This window comes from Aotus nancymaae, unplaced genomic scaffold, assembly GCF_030222135.1.
Source record: "Aotus nancymaae isolate 86718 unplaced genomic scaffold, 86718_ANA_hifiasm-v0.15.2.pri h1tg000018l, whole genome shotgun sequence".
NCBI lineage: Eukaryota > Metazoa > Chordata > Mammalia > Primates > Aotidae > Aotus > Aotus nancymaae.
Genome location: NW_026988430.1, coordinates 17,862,543 through 17,878,332, shown reverse-complemented (window position 1 = coordinate 17,878,332; position 15,790 = coordinate 17,862,543). Strand labels below are relative to the sequence as shown.

The 15,790-nt window shown below is 44.7% G+C and overlaps 1 protein-coding gene across 2 annotated transcripts in view; it reads left to right on the top strand.

Annotated features, from left to right (window-relative positions):
• Positions 1-3,213: 3,213 nt before the first annotated feature.
• Positions 3,214-15,790, top strand: part of NDEL1 (nudE neurodevelopment protein 1 like 1) — a 58,873-nt gene continuing 46,296 nt past the window's right edge. For both annotated transcript variants that reach the window (XM_064378325.1, XM_021674716.2), the window contains exon 1: positions 3,214-3,232. In XM_064378325.1, coding sequence (XP_064234395.1) covers positions 3,230-3,232 — 3 coding nt within the window. In that variant the 5' untranslated portion in view covers positions 3,214-3,229. The remainder of the gene's footprint in view (positions 3,233-15,790) is intronic.

The following is a 15,790-nucleotide window of genomic DNA, read 5'->3' as shown; positions in this document are numbered from 1 at the left end:
ATATGTCCATGTGAATGTGGCAACTACTTTCTTATAGGGACCAGTATTAAATCTTCATGGTTTGACCCTTAGCCAGAACACTAAGGGCCTGGTTTATTTACTGACCACTTGCTTTGATGCTGGTGAGAAGGCTGGTCTGTTAAAGTCTTAATGCTTTGCACCCAGTAGGATCTTAAGAAATGCCTAATGAATTGAATTGAATTGAGAAGGTCAAGGGGCTAAGCAAACATGGGGGTGCTGTATCATTGTCGTTTAGAGGGTAAGGAGTTATCTGAACCGGTGACAGGAATAGTGAATGGTGAGCGTTGAAGGGGCAGAGATAAAGAACCAAGAGATCCCCTACAGAAAGCTCAGATCTTAAGTTGCAGCTTTGAGAGGGGATGCCTGGAGCAGAAATGCGCGATACCTACCTAATCACGGCCAGCAGGTGGCGCCCTAAAGACGTCTCGTTACTATCCAGACTCCCAGGGCCAAGATCTTACTGGAGCACCAGCCAGTGGAAATGGAGTGAGGCATGGGGAACCTCCCAGCCCTAACTTTTTGCTATGTGCTTCCTCCGGAAGTACAATTCCCAAGACCAAGAGCCCTGTGGGTATTTTTGTTTTGTTTTCCTATGCTTGTTTGTCTTGTGGGTGTCTGTAGAACACCATCCATTCAATTCAGTTTAGAACAGTGTGGTCTCAAACTTTGATGAGCAAACGCATCACCCTCTTCTCTTGTGAAAATGCAAATTCTGATTCCGTAGGACTGGGGTGGGGCCTGAGATTCCGCATTTCTAACAAGCTCTTTGGTGATGACTCATGTCCAGTAGTTCTAAAATTTGTTAGAACATGCTGACTGTGTAAGTTTCCATCTCTATGCAATATGAGAGGTGAGAGAGAAGCGAATTCAGGCTCTTCTCCCAAAGAGTTTACCAGAGTGAGCACAGTTTCACAGAAATGTCTGAAATACAAGTTAGAGTGTGAGCCCCCTCACTGCATGACCTTGGGCAAGTTGCATGACTTCTTTGGGTCTCAGTTTCCTCATCTGTTAAAATGGGAATAGTAATAGCCTCTACCTTAGAAAGTTACTTGAGAATTAAAGCAGGATACTGTACACAAAGCACATTGCACACTGCCTAGCACACAGTAAACCTCAACAAAGTTTAGGGCACCCCAAGAGCAGTATGGGGTCAGGCACGTTGCCCTGGCAGGGTGGTAAATTGGAAGAAGCAAGTGGTAGGGGTCAATCCTTAAGAAGGTGTCATTTGGACTGGGTGTGGTGGCTCATGACTGTAATCCCAGCACTTTGGGAGGCTGAAGTGGGTGGATCATGAGGTCAAGAGTTCAAGACTAGCTTGGCCAAGATGGTGAAACTCTGTCTCTCCTAAAAATACAAAAATTAGCTGAGCATGGTGGTGGGTGCCTGCAATTCTGGCTACTTAGGAGGCTGAAGCAGAGAATTGCTTGAATCTGGGAGGCAGAGGTTGCAATGAGCTGAGAACGTGCCACTGCACTCCAGCCTGGGCAACAGAGCGAGACTCTGTCTCAAAAAAAAAAAAAAAAAAAAAAAGAGGATGTCATCTCAGCTATCAGGATATCCATCATCTGAGAAGAAGGGTGTCAGGAGGTGAGGACAGAGAGCCAGGAAGAGGTCAGGTGCCTTGATTTGCAGGTGGCAAACCCAAGAGCTGCTTTTGAGGGGGATTTAAGTGTTCTGCAGGCTAAGTGGGAAGGAGGCTTCCTTTTGGAGATGGAGGTGGGCAGGATTTCCAGGCAGATCAAGCAGCGGCTTTCGGCACACTCCCCTATTTCACATCATTAGGGGCTTTAGGGACTTGCAAGAGGAGCTAAGAGGAGTCAAGGGCCACCCTGATCCTGCCTTCATGCATGGCTTTGCCACGTCCTGAAAAAGCCTCAGTCCCACTGCTATGGATTCCTCAGCCCAGAACCTAAGTTTACACACATGCTTTAAATAGGGGTGATGTTTTCATGTACCTCTAAGGTCCACAAACATTTATGGACTTAACCTCTAGGGGTCTGATGAGTGCTCCTGGGGATACAGAGACAAATCCACACAGCCCCTACTTTCACGGGCTGACCTTGGGGAGAAAAGACATCACCCTAGGAAAAGGAAAAGAATGATCGGTGAAGGGCTGTTTGACACATGAGACCTACAGCCACTGTGGGACAAAAGTGTTCAGGGGACTCTTCAGACCAGGATGATCGAACCTAATAAAGCCTTAGGAGTGAGTCAGATCTGACAGGGCTGGAAGGGGACAACCACCAACAGCTAAAGGAACTAATTGGACTTGGATGGAGCCAATTACACACGTGATCTCATTTAAGCCCTACACAATGCTATGAGGTCAGTACCGGCAATTGTTTCATTTACAGATGGAGAAAATGAGACTCGGAAAGCAAAGCAACTTGCTCAAGTTCTTTTTTTTTTGAGACGGAGTGTTGCTCTGTCACCCAGGCTGGAGTGCAGTGGCGTGATCTCAGCTCACTGCAACCTCTGCCTCCCGGGTTCAAGCGATTCTTCTGCCCCAGCCTCCTGAGTAGCTGGGATTACAGGTGTGCGCCACCATGACTGGCTAATTTTTAGTAGAGACAGGGTTTCACCGTGTCGGCCAGGCTGTTCTTGAACTCCTGACCTTAGGTGATCCACCCATGTCGGCTTCCCAAAGTGCTGAGATTACAGGCATGAGCCACCATGCCCAGCCTCAAGCTCTCACAGCTACAAGTGGCAGGTGGAGGCTATGTGACAAGCTCATTCTCTTATTACCACGTTGTGTGCTGGGCCCTCATGGAGAGACAAACAACATTGACATCCACTGTCTCCCCCGTTAACTAGTGACAGCTCTTCCCCTTGTCTTTACCCTCCAAATACAGGGATGGAGGCAGGAAAGTGGAGGAGAGACCAGGATGTCTCTCCAGAAGACCAAACTACACATGCAGGGAAGATGGGGAGGCCTGGCTGAGAAGTTAGGACTTGAATTTCTTCTTTCCTTCTCGAAGCACTGAAGTCTTGCTCAACTCCAGCTGAGTGACGAGGCAGGCAGGGTTGCCTCACTTCAGGGCAGCAGGCCCCAGCCTTCCTGGCTCTAACCCACATCCGGTCCTTGAGTATCTTTGTTCGGACGGTGATTTTCGCTCTTCTTACTGACGTCTACTTTGTTTCAGCAAGTTCAGCGTGGGCCCCCGTCTGCTGCCGTGGATCTGATGAGCTGAGGCCTGGGACCCAGGACATGGTACATTGGGAGGAAAGGGCTGATTGGAGACGGTCTGGGCCACATGAGGGTATGCCTGAGAGATGCTAGAATGGGGGGGCTCCTGATGTCTGAGGACCCTCTCTGCCCATGAGGCAGGGGGACTGTCAAAGATTGAGGTCTGTTTGGAAAGTTGGCTATGTCTCTTTGGGGTGGGGGTTGGGTGATACAAAGAGATGGCTTTGGTGGCTTCCTGAAACCACATCGTCTACCACATCTTCCCCCTGAGATTCTGATCACCTTGATTTGGTTTTCTATTTCCTGAAGTGCCCAGGTAACATTTTTCTGGGTTGCAGAGGGAGCTCATAGGGTTCCGACAGGTTTGTCTGGAGCTAGAGACAGGGCGGTGGACTGAAGTCATGCTGAGCTAACCGACTTAGGGGCTTGCCATCATGTCCTGGCGCCTTGGCTTCGTTGCTCATGGACCATTTGCTTCCCTCTGAAAGTGTTTTCTCATCTATAAAATGTAAGACATCTTTATTTTTTTGGACTTTTGTAAACTTAAGCAGAGTGATGATTGTGAAGGTGTTTTGTAAACTGTATGATTGTATTCTTCAGGGTTTGGGGTTACTTTTATTTCATTTTGCAAATGGAACTAGATGATTTTTCCTGACAATATAATAGCTGATAAAAATTTAAACAGTACAGAGAAATTGAAAGTCTTTGCATAATTTTGTCTCCAAAGATTAATACTTTGGCACATAGACATCTAGACTTTTAAATGAATATTTTAATGTCAAATTCTACTTACTGTCTTGTAACCTTTTTTTCACTTAATACTATCTCTTGAGTGTCATCTCTTCTTAATTCATAATTACCTACCTTGTTCTTTTTAACAGCTGTGTAGTATTCCATTATGTGGCTGTACCAGAATTTATTAGACCGGTTTCCTATTGATGGGTGTTCAGGATGTTTCCAATTTATTTCTTCAGTAATAAACAGTGCTGCAGTAAACATCTTTGCATGCTAGTCCTATTATTTCCTTAGAATAAATCCTTAGGTGTTGGATCGCTGGGTGAGAGGTTGTACATATACTTAGTTTTGATTTGTCCAGATTCCCTTAAGAAATGTCATACCATCTTATTTATTTATTTGAGACAGCATCTTGCTATGTTGCCCAACCTGGTCTCAAACTCCTGGCCTCAAGAGATCTTCCCACCTCAGCCTCCCAAGTAGCTGGGATTACAGACTTGAGCCGCTGTGCCCTCATTTGCTTAGTTTTTGGATACATATCACTGAGTCTTCTCCAACAGAGCTATAAAATTCCTGGCACTATGATCAAACACATTAGATTATCTTTCAGTCTCTATCTCCTTTTCTTTTTCTTATTCCTCAGAGACATCTGCCTGGTGCTCCTGCCTGGATTGGTTTCTCCCCCCGACTGCTGAATGTTGTCCTGGGATACCCCTTAATGTCATCTTAGGAATTCCCTTTTCTCTCTCTTGTATGAATCCTCTGTCTTTTGGATACTCCCTCCCTTCCTTCTTCCCTCCCTCCCTCCCTCCCTTCCTCTCCTCTCCTCCCCTCCCCTCCCTACCCCTCTCCTCTCCTCTCCTTGAGATGGGGTCTTGCTCTGTTGCCTAGGCCGGAGTGGAGTGGTGTGATCATGGTTTACTACAGTTTCGAACTCTGGGGCTTAAGCCATCCTCCCACCTCAGCCTCCCGAGTAGCTGGGGCCACAGGTGCATGCCACCACACCTGGCTAATTCTTTGTATTTTTTGTAGAGATGAGGTTTTGACACTTTTTAATCTATATATATTAATTAAATATATATATAATATACATAAATTAAGTACATAATTTATATATATAATATATAAATTAGTATATATATATTTAACCCCTTTATAGTTTTAATATTTATTTATATTTGAGATAAGCCCTCGCTCTGTTGCCCAGGCTGGAATGCAGTGGCACAATCACACCTCATCGCAGCCTGGACCTCCCCGGGCTCAGGTGATCCTCTTACCTCAGCCTCCTGAGTAGCTGGGACTACAGGCACGTGCTGCCATACTTGGCTGAGTTTTGTATTTTTCGTAGAGACAGGGCCTCACTATGTTGCCTAGGCTATTCTGGAACTCCTGGACTCAAGCCATCCTCCTACCTCGGCCTCACAAAGTGCCGGGATTACAGGCGTGAGCCACCCATTTTACATTTTTTTTTTTTTTTTTTTTGAGACGGAGTCTCGCTCTTGTTACCCAGGCTGGAGTGCAATGGCGCGATCTCGGCTCACCGCAACCTCCGCCTCCTGGGTTCAGGCAATTCTCCTGCCTCAGCCTCCTGAGTAGCTGGGATTACAGGCACGCACCACCATGCCCAGCTAATTTTTTTGTATTAGTAGAGACGGGGTTTCACAATGTTGACCAGGATGGTCTCGATCTCTCGACCTCGTGATCCACCCGCCTCGGCCTCCCAAAGTGCTGGGACCATTTTACATTTTTAATGCACCTGTCCCATTTCACACTTTTCATTGTGGTAAATATATGTCGCGCAAAGTTTACCATTTTAGTCATTTTGAAGTGTACAGTTCAGTGGCCTTCAGCACGCTCACATTGTTGTGCTCACTCTCACCACCACCCATCTCCAGAACTTTTTCATCTCCCAAACTGAAACTCTGACCCATTAAGCACTAATCCTCATTCTCCCTCCCTCCCAGGCCCTGGCAACTATCATTCTACTTTCTGTTTTTATGAATTTCACTCTTCTGATTACCTCAGATGAGAATCATACAGTACTCGTCTGTTTATATGGATCTCACATTTTCCTCTTCATTTTCTTCCCTGTTTTGGTGACACGCATCTTCCAATTATAAGAAGTAATTTTTTTTTTGAAACGGAGTCTTGCTCTGTTGCCCAGGCTGGAGTGCAGTGGTGCAATCTTGGCTCACTGCAACCTCTGCCTCCCAGGTTCAAGCAATTCTCTGCCTCAGCCTCCCGAGTAGCTGGGATTACAGGCACCCACCACCATGCCTGGCTAATTTTTTTGTATTTTTAGTAGAGATGAGGTTTCACCATCTTGGCCAGGCTGGTCTTGAACTCCTTACCTATGATCCACCTGCCTCTGCCTCCCAAAGTGCTGGGATTACAGGCGTGAGCCACCGCGCCTGGCCTATAGGAGGTAATTTTGTTAGATTTTGAATATCTGGAAACAGGCCTTCATTCTATCCTTATACTTGTTGAAAGGTCTGGCTTGATTTAGAATACTGGTTGGAAATGATTCTTTCTCTGAATGTTAAAGGCAAGGCTTCCTTGTCTTCAAGCTTCTCGTTTATTGTTGAAATCTTCTGCTATATATGATTCAGGATCCTTTGTACTTGTCCTGGTTTTTTGTATGTGGAAGGTTTCAGGGGTGTCTTGTCATCTGTGGGTGTTTTTTCATTGATTGTGCTGCATACTCAGGAGACCCTTTCAATCTAGGTGCTCATGTTATTCAATTCTGGAAAAATCTCTTGAATTATTATCTTAAAATAATTCCCTCCTCATTTTCTGTGTTCTTGCTTTCTGAAATCCTATCATTTGGATATTGGACTTTGGGGTTTATCCTCTCATTTTCTTCCTTTAATCTTCTATTTGGGTGATCTGTCTTTTTTTCTCCTGCTTTGGAAGATTTTCTCAATTTAATAGTCATGCTCTTCATATGAATATTTTAATTTCAACCCTCCTTTTTTTTTTTTTTTTTTGAGACAGAGTCTTGCTCTGTCACCAGACTGGAGTACAGTGGTGTAATCTCAGCTCATTGCAACCTCCACCTCCTGGGTTCAAGGAATTCCCCTGCCTCAGCCTCCTGAGTAGCTGGGACTACAGGCATGCACCATGCCCGGCTTATTTTTTATATTTTAGTAGAGACAAGGTTTCATCATGTTGGCCAGTATAGTCTCGATCTCCTGACCTCGTGATCTGCCCACCTTGGCTCCCCAAAGAGCTGGGATTACAGGCATGAGTCACTTCTCCCGTTCTCTTTTTTCTTTTTCTGAGTCTATGAATTATATTTAAGCCCTTGAATTTCTTTTATGCTGTTTTGTTCTATCTTTCCCATTGGAGGCTTCCTCACATGTTTAGTGATTACTTGTTGATTGTTCATTTTTATGATCAAGGAACTAGAAGCTGATGGGAGGGTATTTATGTTTGTGTCTCTGTGTGCGTGTATCCGTGCATGTGTCTGTATCTGTCCTTGGTCATTGGGTCTCTGTGTATGGTGGTCAAATGCGGGGACTAGGCCATGTGATTGAGGGCCCCCCAGAAGAACGCTCCAGTCTCCTGCCTGGAGGGTACAAGCCAGGTTGCTAACCTTCTGGGAGGCCATAAGGGGACAGGAGGGGCTCTCATCATTCTGTATGTAGCTTCAAAGACTTCCTCTCTCCCAAATCCTTCTTCCCTTTATGGTGTAGTGACTTAACTCTGCCCTCAGATGTGCCCAGTCTCCCCAAATGTGGAGGTACTCTGGTTTGGTTCCTCCAGAAAGCTGATCTCCTTTTCCTGCTGGGGCAGGAGAGAAGTAGATGCCTTGACTTGTGGATTGCCTGGGCTGTGAAGCCTGTGTTGAAACACTTTGTGAACACATCATATGTTTCAACAGATCTTCCTGTTTTTAGCCCCACCCTACCTTGCTTTTTGAAGTAGCTAGCACCTCCAGTTCCTGAGACTTTGTGGAGTTAAAGGCACGGCTTTTTGGAGTTAGAGGCAATGGTTTCTGGTTGCCATTCGGTTTTCAGCCTTTTCTGATCTACCCCATCAGCTGCCACTCACTTATCCACTTTCCAGCTTCCAAAATCCTGTTGACATCTCTTGCCCACTGTGGTCTACTTTCCTATCCTCTGTCCCTGTGGGTTTATATCTTTTAAAATTTTTGTTCAGTCTATTTTTTTGGTGGGATTTCAAGAGGAAGTGAAGATACAGTTATTTAATCCATCATGGTAACTAAGATGGTTACTGCATTTTTCACTGCTACCTGCATTGGAGGAGAGAGTGGGCTTCCTCACACTTTCACTAACATTGGGTGTTGTCGTTTGTCTTAAAATTTGCTAATCTGATAAGCAAAAAGCAAGGAGATATCTCATTGTCGTTTTCATTTATGTTTAAAAGTTAATGATGTAGCTGAGAGTCTTCTTAGGTGTTCATTGACCACTGCCTCAGCTTCCTGAGTATCTGGGACTACAGGTTCGTGCCACTATGCCCAGCTAATTTTTGCATTTTTAGTAGAGACGGGGTTTCACCATGTTGGCCAGATGGTCTCTATGTCTTCGTAATCTGCCTGCCTTGGCCTCCCAAAGTGCTGGGATTACAGGTGTGAGCCATCTCACCTGGTCCCATTGCTCATTTTTCTACTGGGGCTGGATGACTGTTAATATTCATGTATAGCCAGCTCTATAGAGACGTTTATGACTGATCCCTTCCTTCCATCCTCTCTATCTCTTTTATCTTTTTGATGGAGACTCACTCTGTCACCCAGGCTGGAGTGGTGTGATACCGGTTCATTGCAGCATCAACCTCCCAGGCTCAAGTGATCCTCCCACCAGAGCCTCCCAAGTGGTAAGACTGTAAGCACACAGCACCTTGCCCGGCTATTTTGTATTTTTTATTTTTTTTGAGACAAAGTCTCACTCTGCCACCCAGGCTAGAGTGCAGTGGCACAATCTCGGCTCACTGCAGCCTCCGCCTCCTGGGTTCAAATTATTCTCCTGCTTCAGCCTCCCAAGTAGCGGGGACTACAGGTACGTGCCACCACGCCCAGCTAATTTTTTGTATTCTTAGTAGAGACGGGGTTTCACCATGTTGGCCAGGGTAGTCTCGATCTCTTGACCTTATGATCCACCTGCCTCTGCTTCTCAAAGTGTGGGATTACAGGGGCGAGCCACCTCGCCTAGCCATTTTTTAAAAAATAGAGACAGTGTCTTGCCATGTTGCCCTGATTGGTCTTGAACTCCTGGCCTCAAGCAATCCTCCTGACTAGGCCTCCCAAAGTACTGGGATAACAGGTGTGAGCCACCACACCTGGCTTGATCCCTTATTTTCTTGTGTATGTAGTCTCAGATCACAGATTTCAGAAAATAGTGATTCTTAATGACTTCATCTAAAATTTTTGATGATTTTCTTCCCTTAGATTATAAAATTAATAACTATTTGCTGTAGAAAATTTGGAAAATACTGATAAACCCAAAAAGAAAATACGAATCACTCAGAGACAGCCACCACTTATAAATATATCCTTCGAGTCTTTTTTTTCTGAGCATATATTTAGAAAAGTAATTTTGTGTCATGCTTTCAACTTAGGAAACCATAATTTGTTCTCATATGCATTGTTCTGTGACATCATTTCCAGTAACCATCCAGTGTTTCTTTGAACGTATGTATAATCATTTATTTAGCCAATCTCCTAAACGACACATATTTAGGTTGCTATTGGGTTAAAATTTTGATTAATGAGTTTCTCTCTTGATCGTGAACTTATCTAATACTGTTTCCACCATGTATCTGCTTAGCAATCTCTTTTTTGGGGGGAAAAGAATAAAGGTAAACTTTAATTCTTTTCAGGTTAAATTATTATGAATTCAAATTTAATGAATACAGACTCATGGAGATGTTCTAGCACTTTCCATGTTTGTTGCTGGGTCAGAGGGAGTGATTGTGAAGGGTTATTCTGGGACCCTCATTAGATACCTCCACAGTTTCGCATCAGAGTGAAGCTGACTAGAGCCAGAAGCACCCATGAAGGAGTACGAGATGGAATGAGGAGAAAAAAGAAGTAGGTCACCCGAGAAGTAATAGCTTAAAAGAGAGAAAAATCTGGCTGGGCTCAGTGGCTCACACCTGTAATATCAGCACTTTGGGAGGTTGAGGCAGATGGATCACTTGAGGTCAGGAGTTTAAAACCAGCCTGGCAAACATGGTGAAACCCTGTCTCTACTAAAAATACAAAACAATTATCCAGGCACGGTAGTGCGTGCCTGTAATCCTAGGTACTTGGGAGGCTGAGGCAGGAGAACTGCTTGAACCCAGGAGGTGGAGGTTGCAGTGTGCCAAGATCATGCCACTGCACTCCAGCCTGCGCGACAGAGCAAAATTCCATCTCAAAAAAAAAAAAAAAAAAAATCCAAGGACAGACTGGTTTAAGAGTTGAAGGCCTGAATTCTGTCCCTGAGTCTGCCACTAACTCAGACTCATATATCCTTGGGCAGATTGCTTAATCTCCCTGGTTTTCTCGTGTGTCAGATTATTTCAAAGTTCTCTTCGATGTCTGAGGGTTCTGTGAATACTGACTTTGTCGCACTAGCTGTGTGACCTTGGGGATATTGCTTAACCTCTCTAGGACTGGATTTCCTCATCTGTAAAGTGGGAACACTAATAGCTGCTTCATAGGATTGTTGTGAAGGATGTTTGTAAAGCACTTAGGGAAGTAAGTGCTCTGAGCCTACTCTGGTTCAGGAGGCTGCCCCCTCAAAAATACAAAATAAGCTGGGTGTGGTGGCTTACGCCTATAATCCCAGCACTTTGGGAGGCTGAAGCAGGAGGATCACTTGAGCTCAGGAGTTCGAGACTAGCCTGGCCAGTGTGGTGAAACCCATCTTTACTAAAAACATAAAAATTAGCCAGGCATGGTCGTGTGCACCTGTAGTCCTAGCTACTCAGGAACCTGAGGCAGGAGAATCGCTTGAACCCTGGAGGCAGAGGTTGCAGTGAGCCCAGATTGTGCCACTGCACTCTAGCCTGGGTGACAGAGTGAGACTCTGTCTCAAAAAAACAAACAAAATAAAACGCTTCACACAGGGCCTGTCCTATACTAAATATTCAATAAATGACAGCTATTTTTTATTGCATGCTGATTGTTATATAAGAAGAGGACAATTACCTTATCCCACACTCTGTGTACAGAAAGGACTCTTGGCTTCTCAAAAGTGGTTTCAAAGTTCAATTTGCATCTGGGAGAGATGCCAAAGGGCAAACTACAAGGTCACCACTGGCCACTGACCTCCATTCTCAGCTCATTCTTCCCTGGGGCCTGGACGCTGTCCAGATGCAGGTCAAGTAAACAGGCTGCTGTTTAATATGGATAAGTCAGATGCATGAATACTGGTCGACAGGGGAAACAAAGGGAAGCCCCATTTTTCAAATATTAAATATCTATGAGTGTAAGAGCATGGGAACCAAGCCCTCGATTATGTGAGTCATCAACGTTAGGAATGCTACTAAGGAAAAGCTGACGTATTTTCAAGTTGTCATTGATGAGTGTGGAGACAGGAAGCAGAAGTTGTGGGTGTAGCTGAAGCTTGGCTCTTTGCTGGTGTGTATTCTTGGATAAATTACCCTTTTCTGTAAATTCACTAGGTTGGACTATATTTTTATTCCCCAAGTGATGGTCTATGTACTACTGGTGACAGGCAGACTGATGTTAGGTGGCAAGAGAGGCACATTTGAAATTTCAGTAGTTAGGTATTTATTTTAGGGAATGCTAGGGAAAATACGACCAACATCAATTCTATGACTTCATAGAGGTGATTGTTTAGAATGAGGTTAATGGAAGATTTAAGCTATTCTTTAAATAAGTGAGTAAATTCAAATAAATATTCAAAGATGACGTGCAGAAATGGCAAATCATATGCAGGTGGTAAAATGGAACATCAGAAAGGGGTAGGCAGAATAATAGCTTCCCAAAAATGTTCACATCCTAATCCCCAGAACCTGTATGTTACCTTATATGGCAAAAGAGACTTGGCAGATATGATTAAATTAAGGCTTTTGAGATGGGGAGATTATCTGGGTCAGCTCAGTGTAATCAGAAGGGTCCTTATAAAGGGGAGGCTTATCAAAGTCAGAGATGGCAATATGTTGACGGAAGCAGCGATTGGGCCAAATGCAGCCATAAGCCAAGGAGCGCTGGTGGCCTCCAGAAGTTGGAGGAGGCAAGAAACTGACTCTCTCCGAGCTCTCAGCAGGAACCAGCCCTGCCTGACACCTTGATTTTAGCTCTCTAAGTATCAGTTTAGACACTCCTGACCTTCAGAAGTGCAAGAAAATAAATCTGTGTTGTTTTAAGCCACCAGGCTTGTGGTAATTATAGTAGCCACAAGAAATGATGCCCTGGACCTGAGATGCCCATGAAGTGGTTCATTATGCAAGTTCAGCATTTCCTTGGGGAATAGAAAGGAACGCTGGCAAGAATAAGACGATCCTTAGTCATTACCCTTACCCTCCCGGGAGAGGGCTGACTCTGCCATCGTGTTCTGCAGACTGGCCAAGGAAGGGAAGGGCTCTCCGCTCCACTGGGATGCTGCTTGGCTAGACGTCAGGTTGGGTCCTGACTCACTCACTGTCAACAGTGTCATCTGCTTTAACCTGCTCATTTTATAGATGAAGAAACTGAGGCCCAGAGAAGGGAAGTCATTTTAACAAAATCACCTAGGATGGGGCTGATTTGGCCAAGGTGAATAACACGAGGCATGGCTCACACTAGGCTGGGAGCCCTGAGAAAAGGTGGTGCCTGCAATGGCCGGGGGTGGAGGGTGGGCTTTGCTGTCATGTGAGCCTCTTCTCTACGTGTCTGGGCCTCTTGCTTTCAAACTACTTCCTCTAATGCTCTAGTATCTTTTTATCAGGGTGTTAATAACCATCCTGCTAACACATAATCTTTAGAAAACTGTTGAAACGTGCTTGTGCTTGGAGAAAGGGATCCCCTGCCTACCTCCTCCACCGCTACCCTTTTTTTTTTTTTGACGGAGTCTTGCTCTGTTGCCCAGGTTGGAGTGCAGTGGTGCGCTCTTGGCTTACCGCAACCTCTGCCTCCTGGGTTCAAGTGATTCTCCTGCCTTAGCCTCCCAAGCAGCTGGGATTACAGGCGTGTGCCACCATGCCCAGCCCCCTGCCTCCCCTTTATCTTGCCCGCAGCACTTCAGTGAATGTCTTCTCTTCTGCCTGGCCTGCTTCTCTCTCCTAGAAGGGGCATTGCTACCTTGATTCACATGGAACCTGGGATGCTTCATGTCTGCAATTCAGTGTTTATGAGTAAAAATCCACCTGCAGGCATTCCTGAGTGAAGAAGCCCTGCCACCTAATTTTGAGTGGAAAACGTTTTCCATGAAAAGGCTGTAAAACCTCCTTGTAATTTTCAAAGCGGACATCTAGATTTGTGTTGTATCATACAGGGATGGAAGAAAACTAGCGTGAAATTTCTTCTGCGATCCCATGGACTGTTATTTTACCATATTAAGTTTTAGTTTTAAATGGTTGGGGTATTGTTTTGTTCTTACTTAGACAATGGTCACCAGACAAGTGACCTCCTCCTCCCAGAGAAGCAATCCCTACATTTCAGATTAGTGATAGTTGACATCCCAGGTAATTTTACCACTCAAAGTCTCAGATATTGTTATGTGTTCAGTTAGTAGGTGTTTAGAAGGTATGAAATTGAAAAGATCGTTGGGTGGAAGCTTACACTGGAGAGCCAGCATGTATGTTCACAAGAGGGAATTGTAGTCCGGGCTGGTGGCTCATGCCTATCATCCTAGCACTTTGGCAGGCTGAGGCCAGGAGTTCGAGACCAGCCTGATCAACATGGCAAAACCCCATCTCTACTAAAAATACAAAAAATAGCCAGTCATGGTGGTGCACTCCTGTAATCTGAGCTACTCTGGAGGCTGAGGCAGGAGAATTGCTTGAACACAGGAGGCAGAGGTTGCAGTGAGCCAAGATCAGGCCACTGCACTGTAGCCTGGCTGACAGCAAGACTCTGTCTCAAAAAAAAAAAAAAAAAAAAGGCCGGGCGTGGTGGCTCACGCCTGCAATCCCAGCCCTTTGGGAGGTCGAGGCAGGTGGATCACCTGAGGTCAAGAGTTCAAGACCAGCCTGGCCAACATGGTGAAACCCCCATCTCTACTAAAAATACAAAAATTAGCTGGGTATGGTGGCGCATGCCTGTAATCCCAGCTACTTGGGAGGCTGAGGCAGGAGAATTGCTTGAACCTGGAGGTAGAGGTTGCAGTGAGCCAAGGTCATGCCATTGCACTCCAGCCTGGGTGATAGAGCAAGGCTCTGTCTAAAAAAAAATAAATAAATAAATGGAGGGAGTTGTACATAACATCAGGTTGGACTAATCAGGGAGTCATAGCAGAAGGGAATGAATTCCTAAGATCTGTATTGCAGAAATGGGAACCCTTCCAAAGCTTTACTGACAAGAGTGCTCAGGTCACTCCTGTATCTGCTGGAGGTACTTGGCTGAAAGGCTGCTTTTTTTTTTTTTTTTTTTTTTTTTTTTTTTAACAGATCCTAAATCCATAGGCTTAGGAAATAGGAGATTATCTTGCTTTGTTAAGTTTGGATGCATTCTTATTTTTTAAACTTTAAAAAAATTACACATTTAAGACATTTTTTTATTACAAATACGTGAAAGAAAAAAAGGAAAGAAGAACAGATGAGAGAGAGAGATTAGATTGTGATCTCACCTCATTTGGTGTTTACGTCCCCAGACTCTTTGTCTAATGTCTAATGTGTGTATACTTTACAAAGATGGGATCACATACGTGTTGTTGAGTTAACTGCTTTATTCATTTAACTGTACATTGTGGACGTTTTCCTTATTAACATTCTGTAATATCGTTACCATTTGGATACTGTTACGCTGTGTAGCCGTCACATCATCCCACGTCATTAGTCCTTTAGTCCAGGATGTTTCCAATGTTTTGCTAAACAATGCTTTGATGAACATCCTCTTGGACAATTTGCACACATCCTTAATACTTCCCTTTAGGTAAATTTCTAGAAGTATAATGCTGGATCACAGAGGTTGCACCATTTTGTGTGTGTGTGCCTTGGCCTCCCAAGTAGCTGGGATTACAGGTGTGCACCACCATGCTCGACTAAGTTTTGTATTTTCAGTAGAGACAGGATTTTCCCATGTTGGCGAGGCTGGTTTCAAATTCCTGAACTCAGGTGATCCACCCGTTTCAGCCTCCCAAAGTGCTGGAATTGCAGGTGTGAAGCACCTTACCTAGCCGAGGTTGCATATTTTTAAGCATTTGATATAGGCTGCTACACTGCCTACCAAGAACTGTGACACCCTTCTCAGCCCTTTACACGAGGGTGCTAGCTTCTCGGTGCTCTTGTATGCATTTGTAGTCTAATGTTTTAGAATCTCTTATATGTGTTGGATGAAATATGGACTCTCTTCACTGTCCTACTTTGAATGTGTTTGATTAGGATCAAGGAAGGATATGATTCACATGTTTCTTAGCTATCTGCCTTTAAAAATTTTGTCAATTGCTTCTTATTGCTTGTTTCCAAACAGGAAGTTTTTTATTTGAGTTCTAAACTAAAAAAGTACTTTGAGGCCAGGCTCTGGCTTATGCCTGTAATCCCAGCACTTTGGAAGGCTGAGGTGGGAGAATTGCTTGAGCCTAGGAGTTTGAGACCAGCCTGGGCAACATAGCGAGACCCCCATCTCTACAAACAGTACAAAATTTACCTGGGTGTGGTGGCACATGCCTGTGGTCCCAAGTACTTGAGAGCCTCAGGTTGGGGGATCACCTGAGCCTAGGAGGTCGAGGCTGCAGTGAA